The following is a 26,369-nucleotide window of genomic DNA, read 5'->3' as shown; positions in this document are numbered from 1 at the left end:
AGCTGACAAAATTCCGATTAGAAGTGTTATATTGCAGTCAACAACTTAATTACAGCACCAGAACAGCAAACCAATATCTGACGAAAGAAGTTAGCAGACTCACCCGTGAAAAACTTCGTCCAGAAGTTGATGTAAGAATTATTTACATTCACCACAGGTCTAAACAGACCTTTCGCACATTTAGACAGGTGTAAAGAAACGATTAGGTTTTAGAAAAAACACAATTACCAGGCATGCCATAACATCTTAAAACAGTTACTTGTAATTTAAGCGAAGGTACCTGAGTTGCACCTTATCCACAAATCAATAGCATAAATCAATTCATTATATCAGTGTTCCTGTAACTCGATAGATCACAGGGCCCCTTTATCCCAGTCGCGCACATTTAAACAGGGTATCAGGTGGTACTTAAGGAACCGTAACTGGGGAATTGTCTCTCAGATGATGCCATTAAATAAATTCAACCCCTGAGATAATCCATGTCGAGAAAAGATACCATAATAAAAAAGGAACTTCACCTCAGTCAACGGCCACTTCAACCAGTTCAAAAGAAAGAGAAGTTTGCGGTAATATCTCACCCATGGCTGCAATATCTACAGATTAAATTAAATTGCAGAAATGCACAAGTTACTGTTGACGTTCTCTTTATAAAAGGAACACAATTTAAAATATTGAACCACAATACTTCGCACCTGATTTCTAAACATCGAAGACAGAATCACTTTTCGTCTACAAGTAAATGTTGGGACTATCAAGATTTACGCTCGCGAGTAATACAGGGTGACAATTATAGAACTATATGAAATCAAAAAGTTATAGATTCTTAACGGTTTGGGTTAGGACGTTCAAACTGCACGGTTGGCCGCGGGACGTGATGGGAATTAGTATGGACATTATGGGTTGGTTTAGCGACGAAGTCCACTTTCATTTGGATGGGTTCGTCAATGAGCAAAATTGGCGCATTTGGAGGACTGAGAATCCGCATTTCGCGATCGAGAAGTCTCTTCACCTTCAAAGGGTGACTGTGTGATGTGCAATATCCAGTCACGGAATAATCGGTGCAATATTCCTTGACTCTCGAACAGTGAGTGAAGGTTTTGGAAGATGATTTCATTCTCGTTATCCAAAGTGACCGTTGCAATGGTTTATGCAAGACGGAGCACGACCCCTCGGAGCAGGTGAGGGTTTGATGTCTGGAGAAGTACTTTGGCGACCGCACTCTGGCTCACCCCAGAGCCAGAACGCGGTCTAGCATGGGCCTCGATTGGCCACCTAATTCTCCGGATCTGAATACATGCGACTCACTTTTGTGGGGCTATATTAAAGACAAGGTGTGCAGCAACAACCCAAAAGCCACTTCTGAGCCCGAAACAGCCATTCAGGAGGTCTTCGACAGCATCTATGTTCCGACACTTCAGCTGGTCATGCAGAATTTCGCTATTCTCCTGCGCCACATAATCGCCAGTGATGACAGGCATATCGAACATGATATAACCTAAATCGGAATATCTGTAGTGACATTTACGTGTTGAAGAAAGTGTGTTCACGCAGTAGTTTGTAACTAATTTACGTTTTTTCCCCCTGTATCTTCAGTCGCTTTGGCGCAAGTAACAATGGAAGGCCACGACGTTCGGATCACATATTTACTTCAAACTTTGTACACCTTTAATAGTCCATTAGGACAACACAATGTGCAAGTAGTAAGACATACTAGTTAGGCCATTTCGAGAAAATCACAAGAGAAGTTGACAACAGACTGGCGGCGGTTATGTCCTTAGCGTCCAAACTCAGTAATGGGTGGATCGCTGGATTGAGTCCCGCTCATCTAATAATTTATATTATTTTCAACACTATTCGTATTATTTCGTACATATTAGATTTGGAAGGTAGTGTGATGAAAACTCATGTATATTTGCACGAACTGTTATTGAAATTCCAGTGTTATTCCTTGTTTACTAATTTTTATAGTTACTAGAAATATGATACGACTTGTGTTTCTACAGGCAAGCTGATACAGTTATCCAGCGCCTTCAGTCTTGTACATATTTGATCCACAACGAACGAGAAACTGCCTCTTTTGAATAAATGATTATGAATCGAAACCTTTAGCTGCCGACCGCTGTTGCTGATATACCTCAATGGGTATAGCCACCGAGGACACCGGTGGATAGCGCGACTTCAGGGACTTATCCCTCGCACGCTTCTCGTGAGACCCACATTCCCAAATGTCCGCAATCTACATTCGTAATGTTCGTAATAGATATTTGCCCATCCACTCATTACTCGCGCCAGCTAAGGTGACGATTCCCGTAAGTGTTCGGGAAACCTGTGCTCATTCACACAGACGAAGGTCAATGGCCGGGTAGCCTTTAACTGTATATGAAGAAAGTAACTGTTGCCTAAAGAACAGATACCATGATGACCTTGCAGATTCTCTAGAATAAATGATTATGAATCAAAACCCGCAGCTGCCGACAAATGGATAGAGCGTCTGCCATGTAAGTAGGAGATCCCGGATTCGCGTCACACATTTTCAGCTGTCCCCATTGAGGTATGTCAACAACACCTATCGGCAGCTGAGGGTTTCGATTCATAATCATTTAGTCTAGAAAAGCTGCACGGTCATCTATGGTATCTGTTCTTTCGGCAACAGTTACTCTTCTTTTGAAGATGCTATGAAAATACATTCAGTCGTACTTCGACAAATTAAGACATCAGTATTTACGAAAATGTTTCGTTCCGCGTGGTTTGCGTTTTAAAGGCTACCCAGCCAATGACCTTCGTCTGTGCGAATGCGCACAGGTTGCCCGAACTCTTACGGGAATCGTCACCTTAGTTGGTGCGAGTAATGAGCGCATGGGCAAATATCTATTACGAACATTACGAATGTAGATTGTGGACAGTTGGGACTGTGGGTTTCACGAGAAGCGTGCAAGGGATACGTCCCTGAAGTCGCTCTATTCATCTGTGTCCTCGGTGGCTCAGATGTATGCCGGCACGGTAGGTCAGCGTGTTCGGTCAGAGGGTTAGCTGCCCTCTATAATAATAATAAAGAAACTGAGTGAATGAATCAATAACTAACTTCAACGGGCGTCAGAGGACGTCCGCCACGAACATCACCAACGAACTATAACGAACAAATTGAGAGTAAAAAAAAAAATAAATAAAGATGGATAGAGCTTCTTCCCTGTAAGCAAGAGATCCCGGGTTCGAGTCCCTGTCGGGGCACACATTTTCAGCTGTCCCCATTAAGGTATATCAACAACACCTGTCGGCAGCTGAGGGGTGGTTCGATTCATAATCATTTATTCCAGAAAAGCTGCACGTTCATCTATGGTATCTGTTCTTTCGGCAACAGTTACTCTTCTTTTGAAGATGCTATGAAAATACATTCATTCGTACTTCGACAAATTAAGACATCAGTATTTACGAAAACGTTTCGTTCCGCGTGGTTTGCATCCAAACAAAGAAAAATTTTTCAAAATGTCTGCGAGCTTTGTTTTTCCTGGAGCCACATTTGGTCTATGCTTACATAGTTTGGAAGGAATGGCGATTGTTTCTTAGGAAGCAGTCAAGAGAGCTTTCGAGACCTTAACTTTTCCCGGCGAATTGAATGTTCAAATAACTTACGGGTTTGCTGCCGGTTGACGTCGTCGAACACCACCGATATTTCGAAAGGAGCACACGCTGTCATTCTCAAGGCATAAATACAAGGAAGAAGAAATGTGCAAGGAAATTTAATACCTCGGTTCACAGAGGAGAAACAAGGAAGACAGCACACACAGAACAAGTGGCAACACAAACAAAGATAACCAACATCAGAAATATCTATAGTTAGTTGCTATTAATCAACAGGTGAGGTAGCACTAATTCTGTCCCTCTGTATTTTGATGAGGGACAGAGCCGGATTCCAAGCAGCATTTAAACAAAATCCACCATCTCTGTTAATAAGGTTGCTTGATAGTTTGATTTCAACAGCTTCCTTAATAACACTATCCCAATAGCTGGACGTGCAAGCCAGAATCTCCGTGTTGTTGTATTCCATAGGATGACCGGTGTCAAGGCAATGTTCTGCAATAGCGGATTTGCTCGGCTGTTGTAAGCGTGTGTGACGCTTATGTTCAATACACCGGTCTTCCACAGTCCTGATTGTCTGACCAATATGTGACGTGCCACAACTGCAAGGAATACGATGGACCCCAGCCTTACGCAAACCAAGATAATCTTTTACGGACGCCAACAGGTCCTTAATCTTAGAAGGTGATCGAAAAACACGTTTCACATCATATTTCCGCAAAATACGGGCAATCCTGCTGGAAATGCTTCCTGCGTAAGGTAAAAAGGCCGTAGACTTAGGTGCCACTGCGTTGCTATCGTCACTCACCCGTTGCACAGAAGGCTGATGGCGCTACGCACGTTTGATCTGCCTCTCACTATAACCATTCTGATGAAAGGTGACTTCGAGATGTGATAGCTCAGCTGCCAAACTTTCAGGGTCTGAGATAACGTGGGCCCTGTGAACCAAGGTGCGAAGTACTCCTTCACGCTCAGCTGGATGGTGACAACTATCAGCTCGCAGATACAAGTCAGTGTGAGTAGGCTTCCTATATACAGAATGTCCCAACGTACCATCAGTCTTCCTTCCGACCAACACATCAAGGAAGGGAAGGCATCCATTCTTTTCCACCTTCATAGTGAACTGAATATTCGGGTGGATTGAATTCAGATGTTCCAAAAACCGGTTTAAATTCTCGCTACCATGAGGCCAAACAACAAACGTATCGTCTACATATCTGAAAAAACAGGCAGGTTTCAAGGTCGCTGACTCCAATGCACGTTCCTCAAAGTCCTCCATAAACAAATTGGCCACAATAGGTGACAACGGGCTTCCCATTGCAACTCCATCAGTCTGTTCGTAGTGCTGACCATTGAATAAAGATTAAGTGGAAGTCAGCACATGTGGAAACAAATTTGTTATCAGACTCTGATATTTTAGTCAGTTTTGATGTGGTTTCTCTTTTCACTCGCGTTCCTCTCTCTGTTTCGTTGCAGCTAGTTGAGGTTAAGTTTGGTGTCGAGATAACAAATTTGCTTCGACATGTGCTGACTTCCGATGTGGGTTGCAGGGATAATTTTTACTATGTATTTCGGGCTGAAGCTGCGCCTGCCTTAGAAGTCGGACGTATGCGCAGGTCTGTTCCGCGGGGTGATCATCCAGAACGGGCAGTCGGTGTCACCGTGGGGGATCTTCCCCAACGCCCGCGACATGGCCTTCCGACTGGGCGCGCTGCTCGGCCTGCAGACCAACGACTCCCAGGAGCTGGCGGCCTTCCTCAGGGCGCAGGAGGCCAGCGACCTCGTCGACCGCGGCAAGGAGATCCTCACTGACGACGTGAGTATAGCTGGCAGCCAGGGGGCGCAGCTCTGGCTGTCGTTGGGCCCACTGACGTCCCAGGAGGTCTAGCATCCTGTTTGGAACATCAGTTCTCCGACCTGTTGGGTACTGATGGAAGCTAATCCCTAATGTCCTAACTAACGCTGTACTTTCTTCTAGTTTCTTCCCAACATTAATTTCCTCGGCAATTCTGTGAAGAACCTTCTCATTCCTCCCTTACATAAGCTTCAGTGTAGTCTGTACCATTTTATACCGACCCTCCCTCTTAAGTCGTTCAGGCGTATTTTCTGTGATGTTTCAGCAACCATCAACAGTCTCGTTCCTGCCGTGTGTCACTGGAATCAACCCAAGCAAATATGGCTCGTGTCGGTATTTCATGAGACATTCAGTGTCGACGATAAGCGTCAGTTTGTTTAGCGTTGCAAACAAAATGATTTTTAATGCGGAATTTTACGAGGTCATTCGGTAAACCGTTTCCAAATTAGTATAGTGCGATATCTGTTTTATCGACATACATATTAACCGGGGCAGTAAAACACCAAAAATAGCCGGTACTGCAGCAGCGACGAAGCAGCTCTGCTGCTTGGCGGTTAGGGTGTCCCTTATTTTTCGACTTAAATATATATATAAACAAAGATGCTGTGACTTACCAAACGAAAGCGTTGGTATGTTGATAGAGACGATAACAAACACACACACCAATTTCACGCTTTCGCAACCCACGGTTGCTTCATCAGGAAAGAGGGAAGGAGAGGGAAAGACGAAAGGATGTGGGTTTTAAGGGAGAGGGTAAGGATTCATTCCAGTCCCGGGAGTGGAAAGACTTACCTTAGGGGGAAAAAGGGACAGGTGTACACTCGCAAACACACACACACATATCCATCCGCACATATACAGACACCAGCAGAGATATTGGCGTTTACATATGTCTGCTTGTGTCTGTATATGTGCGGATGGATATGTGTGTGTGTTTGCGAGTGTATACCTGTCTCTTTTTCCCCCTAAGGTAAGTCTTTCCGCTCCCGGGACTGGAATGAATCCTTACCCTCTCCCTTAAAACCCACATCGTTTCGTCTTTCCCTCTCCTTCCCTCTTTCCTGATGAAGCAACCGTGGGTTGCGAAAGCTTGAAATTGCTGTGTGTGTTTGTGTTTGTTATTGTCTCTATCAACATACCAACGCTTTCGTTTGGTAAGTTACAGCATCTTTGTTTTTAGATATATTTTTCACACGTGGAACGTTTCCCTCTGTTATATATATATATAAAATTTTGCTGAGATCGAAGCACTATAACCCCGGCCGACTTGAGTGCACTGAGTTTAGTGTTATTCTAATTACCATTTATTAGTGGTTTTAATTCGCTAATTTCCTTTTCGAAATGCACTCTCATCTTCATTTCAGAGAAAACATTAGCGACTTCGCGTCAATCAAGAGCAGAGGTCTGTTCTCTTGCCTGAAGATCATGAACACTAATTTTATTCAAGAATGCCCTTCGACAGGGATGAGCAGCATCTCAGTTTTGGGTGGTAAAGGGGTAATTAAGGACTTGTAAGTTCTTTATGACTCTGCAGAAACGTTGGATTAAATTAATGCAAGATTTAGACGGACTATTGACTGTAGACGTGGCGCAAAAAGAATTTGTATTTTGTTGCGTTCAAGAACATCGTAAACTGTAACTAGATGGCAAGAAAGAATCACTGAAAAGAAAACATTAAACGGATCCTAAGAGATAAAAAGGCGTTTAATTTTCATTTTATCCGGTCATTACTACCTATTACACTAACGAAAAATTACGAAATCTAAAATTCCGATATTAAAACATGTCACTCTAGTCGACAAGGGTGTCATTCCACTCAGTGAATTTTTTCCCATAGTAGATGTAACCAAAGAGAAAACATTTAAAAATGAGCATAAAATATTTCGAAAAGAAAAATTTTGGTGGGAAAATAAGGAACGTCCTAATGGCGGTGGCAGTCAGTGCACGCCAGGGCGGCGCTGTAGCTGCTGGAGTGCTGGTTATTCTTGGTGTTTTACTGCACCAGTTAATAAATGTGAAGTGTTGGCAGAAGTGCCAACACCGTGTTGTTAGAGGCCGAAATGCACGCTGTAAGTTCACGCAGGCTGGCGCGATGTCTGGAACAGGACAATGTCTTGAGAATTGCAATAAAGTACGAAAATCTTGTAATACTTAACTTTAATCCATAATCGGTGTACATCGCTCTTGTACAGATATAATCTCCATTTCAATATACACTGGTAATGGCGCCTTGCTAGGTCGTAGCAAATGACGTAGCTGAAGGCTATGCTAACTATCGTCTCGGCAAATGAGAGCGTATTTGTCAGTGAACCATTCCTGTCTAAGTCGGCTGTGCAACTGGGGCGAGTGCGAGTAAGTCTCTCTAGACCTGCCGTGTGGCGGCGCTCGGTCTGCAATCGCTGATAGTGGCGACACGCGGGTCCGACGTATACTAATGGACCGCGGCCGATTTAAAGGCTACCACTTAGCAAGTGTGGTGTCTGGCGGTGACACCACATTCCTCCCCCGCAAATCGGCGAACGGTTGTGTTATAAGGCTTCCGCCCGCCGTGGGGAGGACCCCATGTTGACGTATGCGACGAGGTGGGGAGCCTAACAACAGGCGAGGCTGTGCCACCCGCACCCGTCCATTCGGTCCGAGGGGAGCTAGGAAACGCCTGAAAACCTAGTCCAGGGTGCACGCCAACAAGCGGTGTATGCGCCCGGAAAGAGACAGGAGGGGCCGAAGAGTCGATCTCCATCTGATCGGGGCAGCCGATGGGCGAAGACGACATCTGGTCCGGAGCGGGCAAGATGTCCATGTCGGAGGACAGCTGGTCACGGGAAGCGATCGGCGGCGCGTGACCCAGGGAGGCGCCCGGCGGCAGCAGCGACGCGTCCACTGAGGGCGGCGCCGGCGGGAGAACAGGCGGCGGCGGCGGCGCGTCGCCATGGGGCAATATGGAAGGCAGCGTCGGTAACACCTGGGGATGAGGCGAGCCAGTAGATGGATCCCCAGGGCGCTGACCGGACGGCACCGCCACTGAAAGCAGACGAGGAGCGGCAGAACCCGTGCGACGACAGAGGCGCAGCTGATTGAGATGCCGACGCACCTCACCAGAGGCCCCCAAAACCAAATACATAGCGCGGCCGAGGCAGCGAAGAATGCGCCCTGCGAGCCAACGCTGTGAACCGCGATAGTTGCGATAAGAGACAACGTCGCCTGGAGCAAAAGCAGTTGTCTGCCGCTGCACAGGAACCTGATGCGGCGGATGCAGCAAAGACATCAAGGTTTGATGAGGACGACCGTGGAGCAACTCAGCCGGCGAGCGACCATCTCGGGGCTGAGAGCGATACGAGGACAAGAAGAGCAATAACGCGTCCTCCCGAGAATGCGACTCTTTCAACTTCAACATCTGTGACTTGAAAGTCCGGACCAATCGTTCAGCGGCACCGTTTGACTGAGGCAAAAACGGCGCGGATGTCATGTTGAATACCATTGGCCTTGCAGAATGACTGAAATTCTGCGGACATGAATTGTGGGCCATTGTCGGAAACAATAGTCTGCGGAAGACCTTCAATGCAAAAGAAAGCGGATAACGCTTGGATGGTGGCAGATGACGTCGCGGAAGACATCCGGACAACAAAAGGAAAATTACTGAAGGAATCGACCAGAACCAACCATCGAGCATTCCAGAAGGGACCAGCAAAATCGATGTGTAAGCGTTGCCAAGGAGAAGTGGCTTTCGGCCATGCAACGAATTTCCGCGGTGGTGCGGATTGTTGTTCGGCACATGCCAGGCAAGAAGAGCACATATTCGTAATCGCAGCAGCGATTCCGAACCAAGTACAGTGCTGACGAGCAAGTTGTTTCGTTCTCACTATACCCCAATGTCCTTGGTGGAGAAGCTGTAAGACAGAGGACTGTAACGAACGTGGTACCACGACCCTGGACTGATCATTATCAGAACGCAACAGCAAAACACCACGTCATACAAAAAGTCTCTCCTTGTGAGCAAAAATTCGGCGAACCAACGGATCCCCGATCCGTGACTTTGACAAGGGCCATTGCATAGCAACAAAACGCAGAACGGTAGCAAGGACAGGGTCAGCAGCTGTGGCTGTAGCTACACGACGAAAATCAATCGGAAACGATTCGACCACGTCATCGGTTTCCGCATCAATGAACATGCAAGCAAGTTCGGAGGAAGCGAATGCTCTATCCTCAGCAACAGGCAAACGGGACAACGCATCGGCGTTTCCGTGCTTAGCAGTGGACCGATACAAGATATCGTAGCGGTACTGCGAGAGGAAAATAGACCAGCGAATGAATTTCTGCGCTGTACGAGGAGGTACAGGCTTGTTCAGATGAAAAAGCGATGTCAAAGGTTTGTGGTCTGTGATGATGGTGGTAAAGTGACGACCATACAAGAAATCATGAAACTTTGTGACACCAAATACGAGAGCCAACGCTTCTTTCTCGATCTGTGAATAATTTTGTTGCGCGGACGAGAGCAATTTGGACGCAAAGGCAATAGGGCGATCATGCGATCCATCTTTGTGCTTAAGCACAACACCGGTCCCGAAATCCGATGCATCTACCATCAACAAAAGGGGTTTCTGGGGATCGAATGGCGTAAGGAAAGTGTTAGAAAGCAACGCCGATTTCAACTGGCGAAAGGCGCGTTCGCATTCTGTCGTCCAGACGAACGGAACACCTTTACGGCGTAAGCGATGCAGCGGAGCTGAAATGGAAGAGGCATGGCGCATATAGCGGTGGTAATAATTGATTTTGCCCTGCACACTCTGTAGCTGCTTCAAATTCTGCGGCGAAGGTAAGTCTTGTATGGCACGTAGGTGCTCTGGACTGGGATGTGTGCCTTGGGCATTGAGTACATGGCCCAGATATGGTAAGTCACGAGCAAAGAACACACATTTGTCCTTCCGCAAGCGAAGACCATTTTGTCGCAAGACCTGAAATAATGTTCGGAGATTGGCTAAATGTTCTTATTCTGTCTTTCCGGAGATCACAATATCGTCCAGATAGTTTGCTGCAGTAGGGACCGACGCACAAACAGTTTGCAGATACTGCTGAAACAATGCAGGGGCGGATGCACACCCGAATGGTAGTATTTTGAATCTGTACAAACAAAGATGCGTGTTAATCACCAAAACTCGCTGGGATTCTTCGTCCACTGGTATTTGCAAGTACGCATCTGCTATGTCCAACTTCGAAAAATATTTACCCGGGCACAGTTTGTCAAAAAGATCTTCCGGGTGGGGTAACGGAAAAGTTGCAATCATTAGTTGTGGATTCACTGTAGCTTTGAAGTCCACACAAAGTCTCAATTTTCCGGAAGATTTTGGCAAAATGACTAAGGGTGATGCCCAGAGAGAAGCCTGCACACGTTCAATCACACCTTGTGATTCCAAATCGTGTAATGTTCTTGCGACTTCATCACGAAATGCGTGGGGAACATTGCGCGCTCTGAAAAATTTCGGTTGCGCGTTTACTTTCAGTTCCAAATGTGCTTCATAGTTCTTAGCGCAACCAAGGCCCGGTGCAAAAATGTTTGCAAATTCTTCACACAGACGAGAAACACTGTCTGAAGGCACAGTCTGGTTCACTGAGAGGACCTGATTGACTATTGACAAGTTAAACAACTGAAATAAATCTAAACCAAACAGGTTCACTGCAGAAGAAGAACGAAGTACGTAAAATGACACAAGTTTCGTTTGTCCCTTGTATGTTGCAGGAAGGCTGCACTGTCCTAACACAGGGATCTTCTGACCTGAATAACTATTTAACTTAACATTTGCGGCACGCAACGGAGGTGTGCCCAGTTGTTTGTACGTGTCGTTATTGATCAATGAAACTGCAGCTCCGGTATCGAGCTGGAATGGGATCACGTTGCCATGAATGTCCAAGTCTACAAACAGTTTATTGTCCTGCTGACGACAAGAGCGACTGTCTCGTGCAACGTGAACTCACACTGGTACAGAAGCACTTGCGACTTGACGGGATTTCCGGCGACGTCAACGCACACTATTTGTGGGACGAACACAGTCACTGATAGAGAAAGTGGCACTGGGCGGAGTGGAATTAACTACAAGAATGCCCATGGACGAATGTTCACGAGCCTGAGTATCCTTGGTTCGATTCCGGCGTGAAGCAAAGGGCCTGGAATGGTTGTGAGTGTCCGTTCTGAGCTTTTCCTGGCAAACACTCTGAACATGTCCTTTTTTATTACAGAAAAAGCAAATAGCTTGGCGTGACGGGCAATTCTCACGCGAATGTCTAGTAGCACACCGCGGGCATAATTTGAGCACCGCATTGGTCTGCTTACGCGGCACATGTGGCTGCGCGGACAGGCGCGAGGGCTGTTTACTGTTCCGTGCAGCTCGCCCGGCGGGCCGGTTAATGTGACACATGACTGGCGAAGTTTCAAATGATTCCTGAGCAAAGTCAAGTGTGTCTTGCCTATCCAATATGTCTATCACTTGTTGAAGGGAGGGATTGAGTAATTTCAAAATTTGCTCCCGTATACGAACATCAGAAACGTTCTGTGCAATTGCATCACGCACCATAGTATCTGAATAAGGGAGTCCACATTCACACTCGAAAGCACAATCCCTAGTAAGGCCTTGCAAAGTTGCAACCCACTCCCTGTTAGTTTGACCGGCCGTACGTTTTGTACGAAAGAACGTATACCTTTTTGCAACTACATTGATTGTTTCTTTGAAATATGCATCTAATGCAGACAAAATTTCTTCGCAGGACAGAGTTGCTACGTCGCGTCGGGAAACAATTTCACTATCACACGGTAGGTGGACACACCTACACATGCCAACAAAAAAGGCTGCCGCTAGTTACCTTGAATTCTGTAGGCGGCGAGATGGAATCCAAATTGGCGTGACCACTCCGTCCAGCTTTCCAGTGCCGCATCAAACGGACGAAAGGGTGGCGCAACTGCGTGTTGTGGCTGCGGTAGCGGTGGAGCGGTGGCGGCCGCATCGTTTTGCATTGCACATTGACCCTGGACGAGCTGTCCAAGGGCATCCAATAAGGCCTGCGTCTGCTGATTCTGCAAGCGATAAAATTCGGACAGTACATCTGGAGATGGTGGCGAAGCCATGACACAAGTAAATTAAGGCAAGATCAATTGGTACAAACGCGATTTAGCTCGTCGCCAATATGAAGTGTTGGCAGAAGTGTCAACAGCGTGTTGTTAGAGGAGGCCGAAATGCACGCTATAAGCTCACGCAGGCTGGCGCGATGTCTGGAACAGGACAATGTCTTGAGAATTGCAATAAAGTACGAAAATCTTGTAATACTTAACTTTAATCCATAATCGGTGTACATCGCTCTTGTACAGATATAATCTCCATTTCAATATACACTGGTAATGGCGCCCTGCTAGGTCGTAGCAAATGACGTAGCTGAAGCCTATGCTAACTATCGCCTCGGCAAATGAGAGCGTATTTGTCAGTGAACCATTCTTGTCTAAGTCGGCTGTACAACTGGGGCGAGTGCTAGTAAGTCTCTCTAGACCTGCCGTGTGGCGGCGCTCGGTCTGCAATCGCTGATAGTGGCGACACGCGGGTCCGACGTATACTAATGGACCGCGGCCGATTTAAAGGCTACCACCTAGCAAGTGTGGTGTCTGGCGGTGATACCACAAAATGTAGATAAAACTAATATCACACTAGAGTAATTTTGAACCGTTCTATCAAATTGGAACATAAGATTCCCCCTTAAAAATCCTTTTATTTGTAACGCAAAACAAATCGATATTTTCCCTCAACGCTGGGCTTCGCTTGAAAGACATGATGAGTAGTATTTTTTTTGGCTGGCCCCAGCTACGCACTGCAAAACCGAAATTTCAGATACATACCGAAAAATTAGAGATAATACGCCTGACGTCTCTTAGTGACGACGTCTTGTATGAGTTTTTTTTCTAAGTTGATTTTTTTGTCATGAGGATTTGAATGGTAACTAAGGTCTGTGTACGTGGGATGATACTGTACATCAATGAATATTATGTTTCTAAAAATCTCGATAGATACAAACATTGTACACAGATTATTTTTAGATTTTTCCATGACAGACAAACGAACGTTCAAAGATCTTTGAGTCGATAACTCTGCCGTTGTTGTCTCTGATGTATACGGCTCGGTCACAGCAGCCGGCCAAGGGCAGTACTCTTAATCGCATATCAGGGACGCTTGTCTACAAACACAACTAGTGAAACGGCAACTCCATTTCCAAAAACACATTTTTATCCAGTCAGACACAAATACTTATCTTCAAGAGATTGTTGTACAATATTCCTAGCCTGTGGCAGTCCTGGTCTGAGGCTAAGTTAATTTGTAATACGGTACAGACTAGTACCCAGCGTAGCCACTGCTGTGGGAGTGTCAGGTGTTGCCGAAGAGCGGTCGATACTCTTCAGATGGCTGAGGTGCAATGACTGGATCTATAGTGGAGGCTACAACTGGAACTGGAACTGGAACTGGCGGTCAATCTAAACCTCACTGGAAATCTCTCGGCTTAAGCTGCAGAACGCGACACATGACCTGGGGCCCAGTGGTACTAAGTTCCGCACTATCAGTTCCGCGTGATACGTGATGTGAAACATAGTTCCAGCCCTTGAAATTCGCTGGCGGAGTCGCTTCACTTGAGAGTGTAGGCTGTTTACCCTCCGTTGTTGGAGGGAAGTATTGCGACTTGCGGCCGCTGCAATGGATGATATAGGAGTTGTGTGAGAAAAGCAATGAGACAGAATTTTTATCTACCTAAGTTGTAATTTTTTTCAACCAAAAATATTGTCCACTTCAAAGTAGTTCCCTTAGGCAGCTATACTCCGGCGGAGTCGTTGTTCTCAGTCTTGGCAGGCGCACTGAAAGGTTTCAACTAGTAGGGCATTCAACATGTCAGACACATTCTTTTGAATGTTCTTGAGAGTCCTAAAATGACGTCATTTTAAGATATTAAAGAATTTCATGAAAAGAAAAAGTCACAAAGACGCAGATCATGTGAACAGAGGGTCTGTGGAACAACAGGAATGCTTTTTGAGGCCAAAAGTTCCGTGATGAAAGTGGCCGTGTGACATGGGGCATTGTTATGATGCAGCATCCAATTGTCCGCAGTGTTCGGTCTCACTCGTTTCACGATTTTCCTGAGCGTTTCAAGGACATCTTTGCGAATCACTTAGTTGACAGTTTGTCCTGGAGGAACAAATTCTTTATGCACTATACCCCTACTGTCATAAAAGCAAATCGGCATTGTTTTGTCTTTGATTTACTCATTCGAACTTTTTTCGGCCGATGAAGTGTCTCAGCGTGCCATTCCTCACTTTGCCGTGTTGTCTGACGATCTTACTAAAAAATCTAGGATTTTTCATCTGTGATAACACAACTGAACCTGTCGTGGTCATTGGCAATATTCTCAAGAAGACCAAAGCACACATTTCTTTGACTGTCCTTCTACTCAGTTTTGAGCATATACGGCAACATTGTGCCACAGACTTTCTGGTGTTATAGATTTTGATATTCACACACATTTAATAAAAAATATAACTGTAATGATAATCATGTCTGTCAGTGTGACTACGAAGGCTTTCCCGGCGTAATAATTGACAATATTCTTCTCGGGTGTGCAGCCGGATAATAACGTCATCTTGACACAATATTTCAGCGGTCCACCTGGTCTCCATCGTCAGGTGAGAGTGCTGGTACACGATCTAGCCGGAAGTCAGTTCTGGCGAGATCGTGTACCAGCACTCTGACCTGAAGATGTCGGCCAGGTGGAGGCTGAAATATTGTGTCCAGATGACGTTATGCTTCGGCTGCACACCCGAGAAGAATATTATCATATTTGGCAATGTTTGCCGACAAGTTAAAGAATGCAACCTGTAACACTAGATTGCGTACTCACTGCAGTTCTGCTTTACCGTTTTTGATACGACTTAGAAAGAGAAAAAAATTAATGTATGATCGCCGATGTGTCGGTTCTCGACTGTGTTCAGGAGACGTAAGGTTTGATGACGTGAAGGTGGTTTCGCGACTGACCTTTGACCCGGATTGCCTTCACGCAATCAGAAACTTCGATGAAAATACCTAAGGGACCAGTTTGAATAATAACAAATGGAAATGAATGCAAAACAGTGAAATTTTGTAAAATGTTGTCAGATTGGAAATTGAACACATTAATGACTTCCCGAATACAATCGAGATACCGCGATGAAGAGCGAACCTGTAACAAAGCTTACATACTCTGAAAAATCATGATGAGCTTAAAGAAAAAAATAAGCAGAGATTTTCTGTAAAGTGAAGCAAGTGTGTCAAGGAAGGACGTTAAACTCCCGTCAAGGTAGGACGTTAAACGCCCCCAACCCAAGGCGAAAGCAAAGGGTGCATGGCACAGGGGGAGCTGTGTCTGAGGGACTATCCTCCGTTATTTCACAGGGCACAATACCAGCTGGTGCTCTGCATGTTTGTCGGCGTGGGCGTGGGAACTCGGCGCGAGTCGGCAAGTGCGCTTCGCCGCGCCCGTGGGTAACTGGGGCGTGTTCTGCCAAACCCAGGGGGTGGTGACATCGCCTGCGCCAGGTTAGCTGGGCCCAGAACGTCGAACGACTGGGTGACCGGCCCGCCACCTGAGTAGGAGCGGGTCCCTGGCCTGCAAGGTGGGAGCTCGGGCTTGTAGGCGGCGAAGGACGAGAAGTGCATCCGCTTCTCCGGAGTGCGGGGTCACTTGCCGATAAACACTGGGAGAAATCGTCGGTGACGAGGCCACTGAAGGGGACCAGGACACTGGCAACGGTGTACTGAACTCGGCGGCTCAGGGATGCCCTTGACCTAGGGACGAGGTTGGTGGGCGAGCTGCATCTTAGTCCCCCCCATGCCAGAGGAGCCGGTACGGGGTAAGAGACGGGCTTCCAACCCTTTTTTCACTTGTCTAACGATGATGGCTACTGAAGAGACAAGCGACTTAAGTGCGCCCATAAGGGCTTCGATGCTATCTGATCCCTCGCCACAGGATGGCCTGGGTCAGACCACGGAAGAAAGCAATCTAGACAGACATATGAGGATTACACAGCTTTTAGATCAAAAAATTAAAAATGGGAAAATTGGTCAGGCCGCAGTGCAGGCAATTAAAAATGAACTGGCGGCATGGGCGATAGCCAATGCGAAACTAGAAGGGAGAATTGAAGAGCTGGAAAAGGAAAACGAACGGCTCAGGAAACAACCAGGGAAGACATGGGCCGGCGTCGCAGCACAAGCTGCGCCAAAGGCCCAAACAACAAAAGAGACCATTGCAAAAGTCTCTAAACGACCAGACACAGCAGTCTTCTTAAGACCATTACCCGGCCAGGACATTAAAAAGGTGCAGGAAGTTTTTGCTACCACAGTAAATCCTGTTAAAGAAAAGATCAGGATTAACAAGGTAAAGGTAACAAAAAATGTAGTTATTGTAGATGTAGCTTCAGAGGAAGATAAAAATAAGCTTTTAGAAAACCAAAAATTATGTAAGTCAGTAAAATGTGAACCCCCCCCCGAAAGCGAAATCCACTGGTCATTTTGTATGATGTCCCCAAATCAATGACGGACGAGGACCTATGTGAGACCCTGTATCAACAAAACCTTGGCGATTCAAACATAAGTATGGAAACCTTTCTAAAAGATTTTAAACTCAGATTCAAGACAGGACCTAGGGACAGAGACGTAGTTCACCATGTTGCCGAAGTTACAGGGGGACTATGGAGAACACTGACAGCTATGGGCAGGGTGTACATAGGTTTTCACGCCATAAACGTGAAAGACTACCTAATCGTACCCCGTTGCCACAATTGTGGGGACATTGATCATATTCATAAATATTGCAGTAGGAAGCCGGCCTGCTCCAGATGTGGAGAGGCCGATCATGTAAGAAAAGATTGTAGGAAATCCGCTGTATGCATACCATGTATACGAAGGGGCAAAAAGACGTGCGGCACAACCGGAAGAAATTGCCCAACATATAAAATGCTCGAACAACGCCTAATCTCCAGGACAGATTATGGCTAATGGCAACAACAAAATCGGATCAACCAACAAAAGAAAATCTCCAAGTAAGAAGAAAAGGGACGCAGAAAGAGCAGAGAAATTCAAAGAATTTCTGAAATCTGTCCAGGAGATAAAGAAAAAGGAGATAACTGTGGTTGATTCAAGCACCCAAACCGAACCAGAAATAGAAATTGAAGAAATAGAAGAAACGGCTGACTCAGATATTTTGACAGAGCCCAAGACTCTGGATCATTTGAGTGTCAATTCGACACTCAACCCAGAGGCAGATATCTTCATCACCAATCATGAAATAACAAGCCCAAAACAGACAATCATGGTTGACCAATGCATACAGACGGAGCCAGAAGAGGAAACAGAAGACAGTCCGCGACCGGTAGAAAGTAATAGCATGGTTCCGCTTCAGGAAGGGTCTCTCCAAACCACAGTACAAGATAATACAATCACAAGTACAATGCATATGGAAGTATTTCCGAGAGCCCCAGATCCGGATCTTAGAAGGATCTACCCGAACCTGGAGCTTGCTATGCAGCTTTCACGCTTGGAGCAGCCAGCTGTCCTTACCACAGCACTCAGGCACGTCGTACGTATAGGGCATAAATATGGCAGAAAGGTCACCTTCTCGACAATGGAGGCCGTGGATAGGATACAGTTAAAGTCACTGAATCTTCCCACAGATTTCGGAGCTCTGCGTGACTTGCTCAGAAGGGTCTTCGAGAGAAGAGGTGAGGAATTCAACATGCAAGAGATCTCTGTGCAATCAGTCCTTGCAAATGGCCGAATTGCCTCAGATTACAATAAACCATGGCCTGATTGCTATTTCCACACCTACTTCCCATAACATCTGAAATTGTAATAGGACAAATAATCACCCATAAGAGTCGGCTGGTCATGCAAGAGCTTCGGAAGGTAGTGGAGGAGAGGAGACTGGATGTAGTCTGTCTGCAGGAGCCATACTCCAGTGCGGGGCAGATCTCCTTCATGTCTACCACTTGGCAGACTATCTCTACCAGAGAAGAGCCGAAGGCAGTCTTAATAGTTACAAACAAGGCCCTAAGGGCCACCACACTAACACAGTTATCAAACAGTCATTGCAATGTGGTAGAATTACAAAAACCAGTAGGAGTAATACACCTCGTAAACATGTTTGAAGATTTCTCAGACCACCTTGCGAGAATCATCACGACACTATGCGGGCGCAAGGTAATTGTTACAGCAGATATCAATGCCAAATCCCCTATGTGGTACAGCGGCACAAGGGATGCCAATGGTGAGAAGGCTGAAGAATTAATCATGGCTTCCCAACTTGTAGTGGCAAATAAACCTGGTAATCCCCCCACCTATAGTGGAGGTGGAGGGCAGGGGACAAACATCGATGTCACCCTGGCAAGTGCTAACGCCATCAGCATCATTGAAGGCTGGAAAGTTATTGAACACGCCACTACGAGTGATCACAACCTAATTACCTTCTGCCTCAGAGAAGAAGAGTGCCGCTGGGACCTAGGATGGGAGATCCAACTAAATTACAATAAAACTGATTGGGACTGCCTGGCTCGGGAGTGTGACATTTCGCCATTGCCGTAAGGTGACCTGGACATACATAGGTACGCCGAAGAGCTGGTAGGGTCGATAGTTAGCGCGGTCAAGGCCGCTGTGCCAACCAGGAGGAGAGCCGTGGCGGCTTCCCCATCGCCATGGTCTGCCGATCTTGAACGTATGCGTCAGTCTGTGAGACGGGCGAGGAGGTACTACCAGCGAAGTGCTGTCTGGCAAGAAAAACAGTTCTGGCTGCAGCAGTACAGGGAAGAAAAAGAACGATTCCACAAAGAATTAAAACAAGTAAGAATGAAAAGTTGGGAGAGGTATGTTCTGAGCCAGCTAGCCACAGATCCTTGGCGAATACCATACAAACTGGTTAGGGAAAAAATCAGTCCCCTGTGGTTCTCTCGACAATCAGAGACGGAGACAGAATGACAGAGTCGTGGCAGGAAACTGCTGAAGTTCTCCTGCGCACTCTGTTGCCAGATGATGAGGTAAATGAGGAGGATGACCTCCAACAACAAATTCGCAGGGAGGATCTAAATGAATACACCAACAACACCATGGTGTACCCCTTCTCAGAGGAAGAAGTGGCAGCACAAATCAAAACACTGAAAAAGGGCAAAGCACCGGGGCCAGACGGCATAATCGCGGAGGTGGTGCAGTTCCTTGCCCCCCCCCCCCCCCCCCAGTTAGTGGCGTCTCTCACATGACTGTTCAATGAGTGTCTAAGAACAGGGAGATTCCCTAAAATCTGGAAAAGGGCCAACGTAATAATCATTAAAAAAGGGAAGGATAAGGACCCCACAGAACCCAAATCCTACAGGCCAATCTGTCTCCTGGACAATCTAGGAAAACTGTTGGAGAAGTTACTGGCTGACAGACTGACAGCGCATAGGATACTGCGTGGGATGAGCGACAGGCAGTTTGGCTTTGGGCCGGGGCGATCGGCGTCTGACGCAATTGCCCTGGCAGCTGAGGTCTGCAGCTCAACCCCGCACAAGTATGTGGTAGGCATCATGGTGGACATCAGTGGCGCCTTCGACAACCTGTGATGGCCCTCGCTCTTCTCCCGCTTGCGTGAGAAGGAGTGCCCAGGGCCCCTCTATGGCTGTCTGAGGAGCTATTGCATGGACAGGGAGGTATGGCTATCGTCACCTAGCGGAATAACAACTAAAACCATCACGAAGGGGTGTCCCCAGGGATCAGTTCTGGGGCCACTCTTTTGGGATATAAACATAGAACCCCTCCTAGAGAAATTACAACTAAGTGAGGACGTGCTAGACGTGATAGCTTATGCTGACGACCTCCTCCTGCTGGTAGGCGGCCGCAGGCGAGAGGAACTCGAGCCTAAGGTAGAGCAAGCTATGATAGTGCTTCAGAAATGGTGCCAAGAAGCAAAGATGAGAGTTGCACCGCACAAATCCACATATTTATTAATGAAAGGCAGTCTCGTCAGAAATCCAACCGTCTGAATAGAGGGAACTCCAGTTCTTCGGCGTAGAGAGGCTAGATATCTAGGAGTTACAATAGACGAAAAATGGAATTATAATACTCATATAGAAAACATTACACAGAGAGCATTAGAAGTTCTAAATAATCTTATCAGTACAGGCCATAGAAGATTCCACCTACCTCCCAACTTGATCAAACTTTATCACAACAGTATCCTAACATCCTTAGTAGGATATGCGAGCGGGGTTTGGGCACACAGGCTCACGAGGGTGGTGCCCGCAATGACCGTAAGAAGGGTGCAGCGGAACATGCTGTTGCGTTCAGTCGGGGCATACCGAACAACACCTGGGGGGGCCTTACTGACAATAATAGGATTATGTCCCTTAGACATAAAAATTAGAGAACAGGGAGCGTGGTACTGGGTCTCCAAAGGAAAGATAGATAAGACCAAGGAAATCATGGGGGTACAAGTTGGGGATAGATATGCAATAAAGAGAAGGCGCGAAGAGTTATGGCAACAGCAATGGGAAACTGAGGAAACGGGAAGAAGGGTATTCCAGCTACTACCGAACATCAGAGAAAGGCTTCAAATGAGCCACTTTGAGCCGAGCAGAGGACTGCTGCATTTTCTTACAGGTCATGGGCCATATCTGACATATCTACACTCCTGGAAATTGAAATAAGAACACCATGAATTCATTGTCCCAGGAAGGGGAAACTTTATTGACACATTCCTGGGGTCAGATACATCACATGATCACACTGACAGAACCACAGGCACATAGACACAGGCAAAAGAGCATGCACAATGTCGGCACTAGTACAGTGTATATCCACCTTTCGCAACAATGCAGGCTGCTATTCTCCCATGGAGACGATCGTAGAGATGCTGGATGTAGTCCTGTGGAACGGCTTGCCATGCCATTTCCACCTGGCGCCTCAGTTGGACCAGCGTTCGTGCTGGACGTGCAGACCGCGTGAGACGACGCTTCATCCAGTCCCAAACATGCTCAATGGGGGACAGATCCGGAGATCTTGCTGGCCAGGGTAGTTGACTTACACCTTCTAGAGCACGTTGGGTGGCACGGGATACATGCGGACGTGCATTGTCCTGTTGGAACAGCAAGTTCCCTTGCCGGTCTAGGAATGGTAGAACGATGGGTTCGATGACGGTTTGGATGTACCGTGCACTATTCAGAGTCCCCTCGACGATCACCAGTGGTGTACGGCCAGTGTAGGAGATCGCTCCCCACACCATGATGCCGGGTGTTGGCCCTGTGTGCTTCGGTCGTATGCAGTCTTGATTGTGGCGCTCACGTGCACGGCGCCAAACACGCATTCGACCATCATTGGCACCAAGACAGAAGCGACTCTCATCGCTGAAGACGACACGTCTCCATTCGTCCCTCCATTCACGCCTGTCGCGACACCACTGGAGGCGGGCTGCACGATGTTGGGGCGTGAGCGGAAGACGGCCTAACGGTGTGCGGGACCGTAGCCCAGCTTCATGGAGACGGTTGCGAATGGTCCTCGCCGATACCCCAGGAGCAACAGTGTCCCTGATTTGCTGGGAAGTGGCGGTGCGGTCCCCTACGGCACTGCGTAGGATCCTACGGTCTTGGCGTGCATCCGTGCGTCGCTGCGGTCCGGTCCCAGGTCGACGGGCACGTGCACCTTCCGCCGACCACTGGCGACAACATCGATGTACTGTGGAGACCTCACGCCCCACGTGTTGAGCAATTCGGTGGTACGTCCACCCGGCCTCCCGCATGCCCACTATACACCCTCGCTCAAAGTCCGTCAACTGCACATACGGTTCACGTCCACGCTGTCGCGGCATGCTACCAGTGTTAAAGACTGCGATGGAGCTCCGTATGCCACGGCAAACTGGCTGACACTGACGGCGGCGGTGCACAAATGCTGCGCAGCTAGCGCCATTCGACGGCCAACACCGCGGTTCCTGGTGTGTCCGCTGTGCCGTGCGTGTGATCATTGCTTGTACAGCCCTCTCGCAGTGTCCGGAGCAAGTATGGTGGGTCTGACAAACCGGTGTCAATGTGTTCTTTTTTCCATTTCCAGGAGTGTATGTCGATTTGGAAAACGGGCGACACCAGCGTGCGATTGTGGTGCTCCGGATGGAACGCCCGAACATGTCGTCTATGACTGCACGTTATATGACGATGTGGCGCTCGAACTTAGGAATCAATTACCAAACAGGGACACATACACACTACTGCGACCTGCCGAGACCTTCAATGTCCTCAACAATTTAGGAAATGAAATATCCCAAAAGATCTTGAGGGATTTTATTAGTAACCAACACGGTTAGAAATTAAAAAATATAACCCGATGAAGACTCAGGTGCACCTGCAATTTCCGCCGAGCGCGGTACTGGCCGGTTGCTTCACAACTGGAATCCGCCGCGCTACTGGATCAGGGGAGCAGGAGCACCATTCCCGGACTTGACATATGCACTAAGATTTGATAGGAAGTAGTTACACTAGAATTAACGTAAAATTAGAATACTAACATCACTAACATAGGTAGGAACTGCAGCGATTCCAAAAGTAGTTGGCCAGCCCAGTGCCAGGGGCACGCTCACTGGGATTAGCTCAGTGAGTAGGCCGTTTTAGTAGGTTTGTATTTAGTCTGGCACACCTGTAACGCTGCAGAGCAGCTAGATTTAGAATAACTAGAGTAGTCAAGTAGTTAGATTAACCCTGTCCATAGTAAGTGCCATTAATTAAGTAGTATAAGCTGCTTGTTGTTCAAGTATAATAATTGGACCCACTAATTACATAAGGTGGTGGGTTTTGTGTGTATCATACAATATTTTGTGTTTATAAATAATTTGTATCACAATACCTTCTTTTTTTGTTTTTTTATAATGTTGTTGTATCAATAAAGTTTTTTTTTTTAAAAAAAACGTGAAGCATCAATATATTCTCAAAGCACAAAGGCATTAAACTAGTAGACATTAACAAATATACAATGTATACAAAACTTACGTTTTGATGTTTTCTCACACATGGAGCAGTTCAACAATCGCTGCTTTTGTCTGTCCGAGATTTCTTGAAACTTAAATGTTCTGGAGTGCGCACAGTTTACCGAAGCGTTTTGCTTGGTGATTTACATGGTTTTTGACACTAAATAGCCGGCCGGTGTGGCCGAGCGGTTCTAGGCGCTTCAGTCTGGAACCGCACGACCACTACGGTCGCAGGTCCGAATCCTGCCTCGGGCATGGATGTGTGTGATGTCCTTAGGTTAGTTAGGTTTAACTAGTTCTATGTTCTAGGGGACTAATGACCTCAGAAGTTGAGTCCCATAGTGCTCAGAACCATTTGAACCATTTTTTAAAGGCCCCAAACTGTACACAAGAGCTTAATTTACGGTCGTGCTGCCGTCCAAAGCTGTCAGAGCACGTTTAATGCGAATTCAGCCTCACGACATCTTTAGATAGGGGTTGGAACTTCCGATAATGTCAGCAGAGTCTGTCGTCGAGCCCGAAAGTGACGAACATTAGGGTAGAAGATCGTAGGCACCTTTCAACCAAATTTCAAACTTATGTTTCGCAATGGGAGACAATTACGGGTTTCCGAAAAAGTCATTCTTTCAAGGCGCGTAGTACTACATGGACAATATGGATAGATTTCTATTAGGTGTGTCTTAGGGTGTGAAACAATGCGGCATACCACAAGTTTGTGGTAATGTTCCTGACTTACTTTTAATATAATTTTTTTTTCTTTTTCTTTTTTTTTTTTTTTTTTTACAATGTAATTTGCATTTATGGCTGGTGTTTCAGGAGAAAGTGAAGCTAGCGCGTCTGGCCTTCGCTCCGGTTGTCGAACCAGACGTGGAGGATGCTTTTGTGAGAGAGCACCCCATCACTGTACTGAAAGAGGGTCGCTTCAACAAGGTGCCGGTCCTCACTGGAGTCGACTCGGGCGAGGGCGTTCTCTTCATAATCGGTAAGTCTGCTGTCGGATACGCTTTGTAGAGGTGTCGGAGTCAGACCATTGACTTAGAATCCTGAATCCTGGCCGGTAAGCGTTCTACAAGCTTTTCTGCAATTTTTGGTTGGTCATAGACACTACTGATTCCATCAACAATGTCCATTCAGGTGAAATAGAACCTCACACCTCAGGTTTTTCGAAATCACAAGGAACATCTGACATATCAGTAATTATCAACGACACATGAATAAACATTAACGACAGAATAATTTGCTGAGGTATAAAATTTAATAGTTGATTAAAACCATGTGTCGACGTATTAATTTTCGGGTAATAATTTTAAGGTGATGACTTGTTTGTAATTACTAATATCGTTGTGTCTCTGAACTTCATACAATATTTACTTCGCAATTAGAAGTTACAATGGCAACACAGAGCACCATAAAAACGTAAGAAACTTCAGCACCAACAACGAAATTATAGGTTAATGATTTTGCTTTCACATTCCTATGGAATAAATTCCACTGAATACCTGTATCTAATACTAATCTGTATTGGAAATGAGATAAATGTCGAGATGGGAATACGATTAGTGATGGAAAAAATAGCTTTTGGGAAGAAATATGTAATATCAGCCTCAGGCCCAAACAGTTTTCAATGCTGATGGCGACTGGTAACATTGTGGTCTTTAACAATTATGAAAAGATCTTTGTAATAGAAGTCATAAAATTTCTGTAAATATGGGCTTTCTCTAATTTTGACGTTTTTATGTTACAACTGGCAAATATCTTTCCTTCATTCTGAGTGTTCGCTTTCATGAAGTACCAATGTTTTTCTTCATATATGTTTGTAAGCATAATCATTAACTGGCTGGTTGTATGACACCTTTTGAACACATTAAACACAAGCTTGAATACGAACGCTGTCATCGGGGGACATCTTACTGGAATAATGTGGAATTCTAGGGAACTGCATGGATACTAAGATAAAAAAATTGTGACAAAAAGAAACCAATGGTGAAATTTTTATGTTACATTACATTATAATACACTACCTTAATACTTGTTCCATAGATCATGAATATGACACTTCGTAATTATTTGGAACGTGTCACTTTGACACAAGTTTCCTTTACACAATATAATTATTATTTCTTTTTCACTTGCTACTGCACATCTAAAAATTCATCTATTGTCATTCAGAAATTCTTTTAATTCGTTTTTAATTGTTGGTTAGCTATCTGTCAGACTTTTAATGCTATTTGGCAAATGACCAAAGATTTTTTTGGCAGCGTACTTCACCCCTTCCTGTGCCAAAGTCAGATTCACCCCAGAGTAGTGAAGATAATCCTTTTTTCTAGTGCTGTAGCTATGCACTTGGCTGTTATTTTTGAACTGGGATGGGTTAGTAATAATAAATTTACTAAGTGAATATACACACATAAAAGAAAGTTTTTCATCGCCTCGGTTCCGAGAGTTCCAGAACCTGTACAGAAAATTGGAATAGAGATCAACATAAACATCATTTCCGCCATTTTTATTGCTCATGGAAACCACACATTGCGTGTTGTACCACCATACAGACAAACCTTCACAGGTGGTGGTCCACATTGCTGTACACACCAGTACCTTTAATACCCAGTAGCACATCCTCTTGCATTGATGCATGTCAATATTTGTCGTGACATACTATCCACAAGTTCATCAAAGCACTGTTGGTCCAGATTGTCCCACTCCTCAATGAAGATTCGGCATAGATCCCTAAGAGTGGTTGGGGGGTCGCGTCGTCCATAAACAGCCCTTTTCAATCTATCCCAGGCATGTTTGGAGGACATGCTGGCCACTCTAGTTGAGCGATGTCGTTATCCTGAAGGAAGTCATTCACAAGATGTGCACGGTGTGGGGGGGGGGGGGGGGCGAACTGGCGTCCATGAAGACGAATGCCTCA

The 26,369-nt window shown here is 46.1% G+C and overlaps 1 protein-coding gene across 1 annotated transcript in view; it reads left to right on the top strand.

Moving 5' to 3' along the window:
• LOC124805176 (acetylcholinesterase-like) overlaps nt 1-26,369 on the top strand; it is a 111,222-nt gene that overhangs the window by 46,181 nt on the left and 38,672 nt on the right. The window contains exons 5-6 of the mRNA XM_047265663.1: nt 5,193-5,392; nt 24,272-24,437. Coding sequence (XP_047121619.1) covers nt 5,193-5,392; nt 24,272-24,437 — 366 coding nt within the window. The remainder of the gene's footprint in view (nt 1-5,192; nt 5,393-24,271; nt 24,438-26,369) is intronic.

Source organism: Schistocerca piceifrons, chromosome 7 (genome assembly GCF_021461385.2).
Source record: "Schistocerca piceifrons isolate TAMUIC-IGC-003096 chromosome 7, iqSchPice1.1, whole genome shotgun sequence".
NCBI lineage: Eukaryota > Metazoa > Arthropoda > Insecta > Orthoptera > Acrididae > Schistocerca > Schistocerca piceifrons.
The sequence above is the reverse complement of the archived record's forward strand: the minus strand, read 5'-3'. Positions and strand labels throughout refer to the sequence as shown.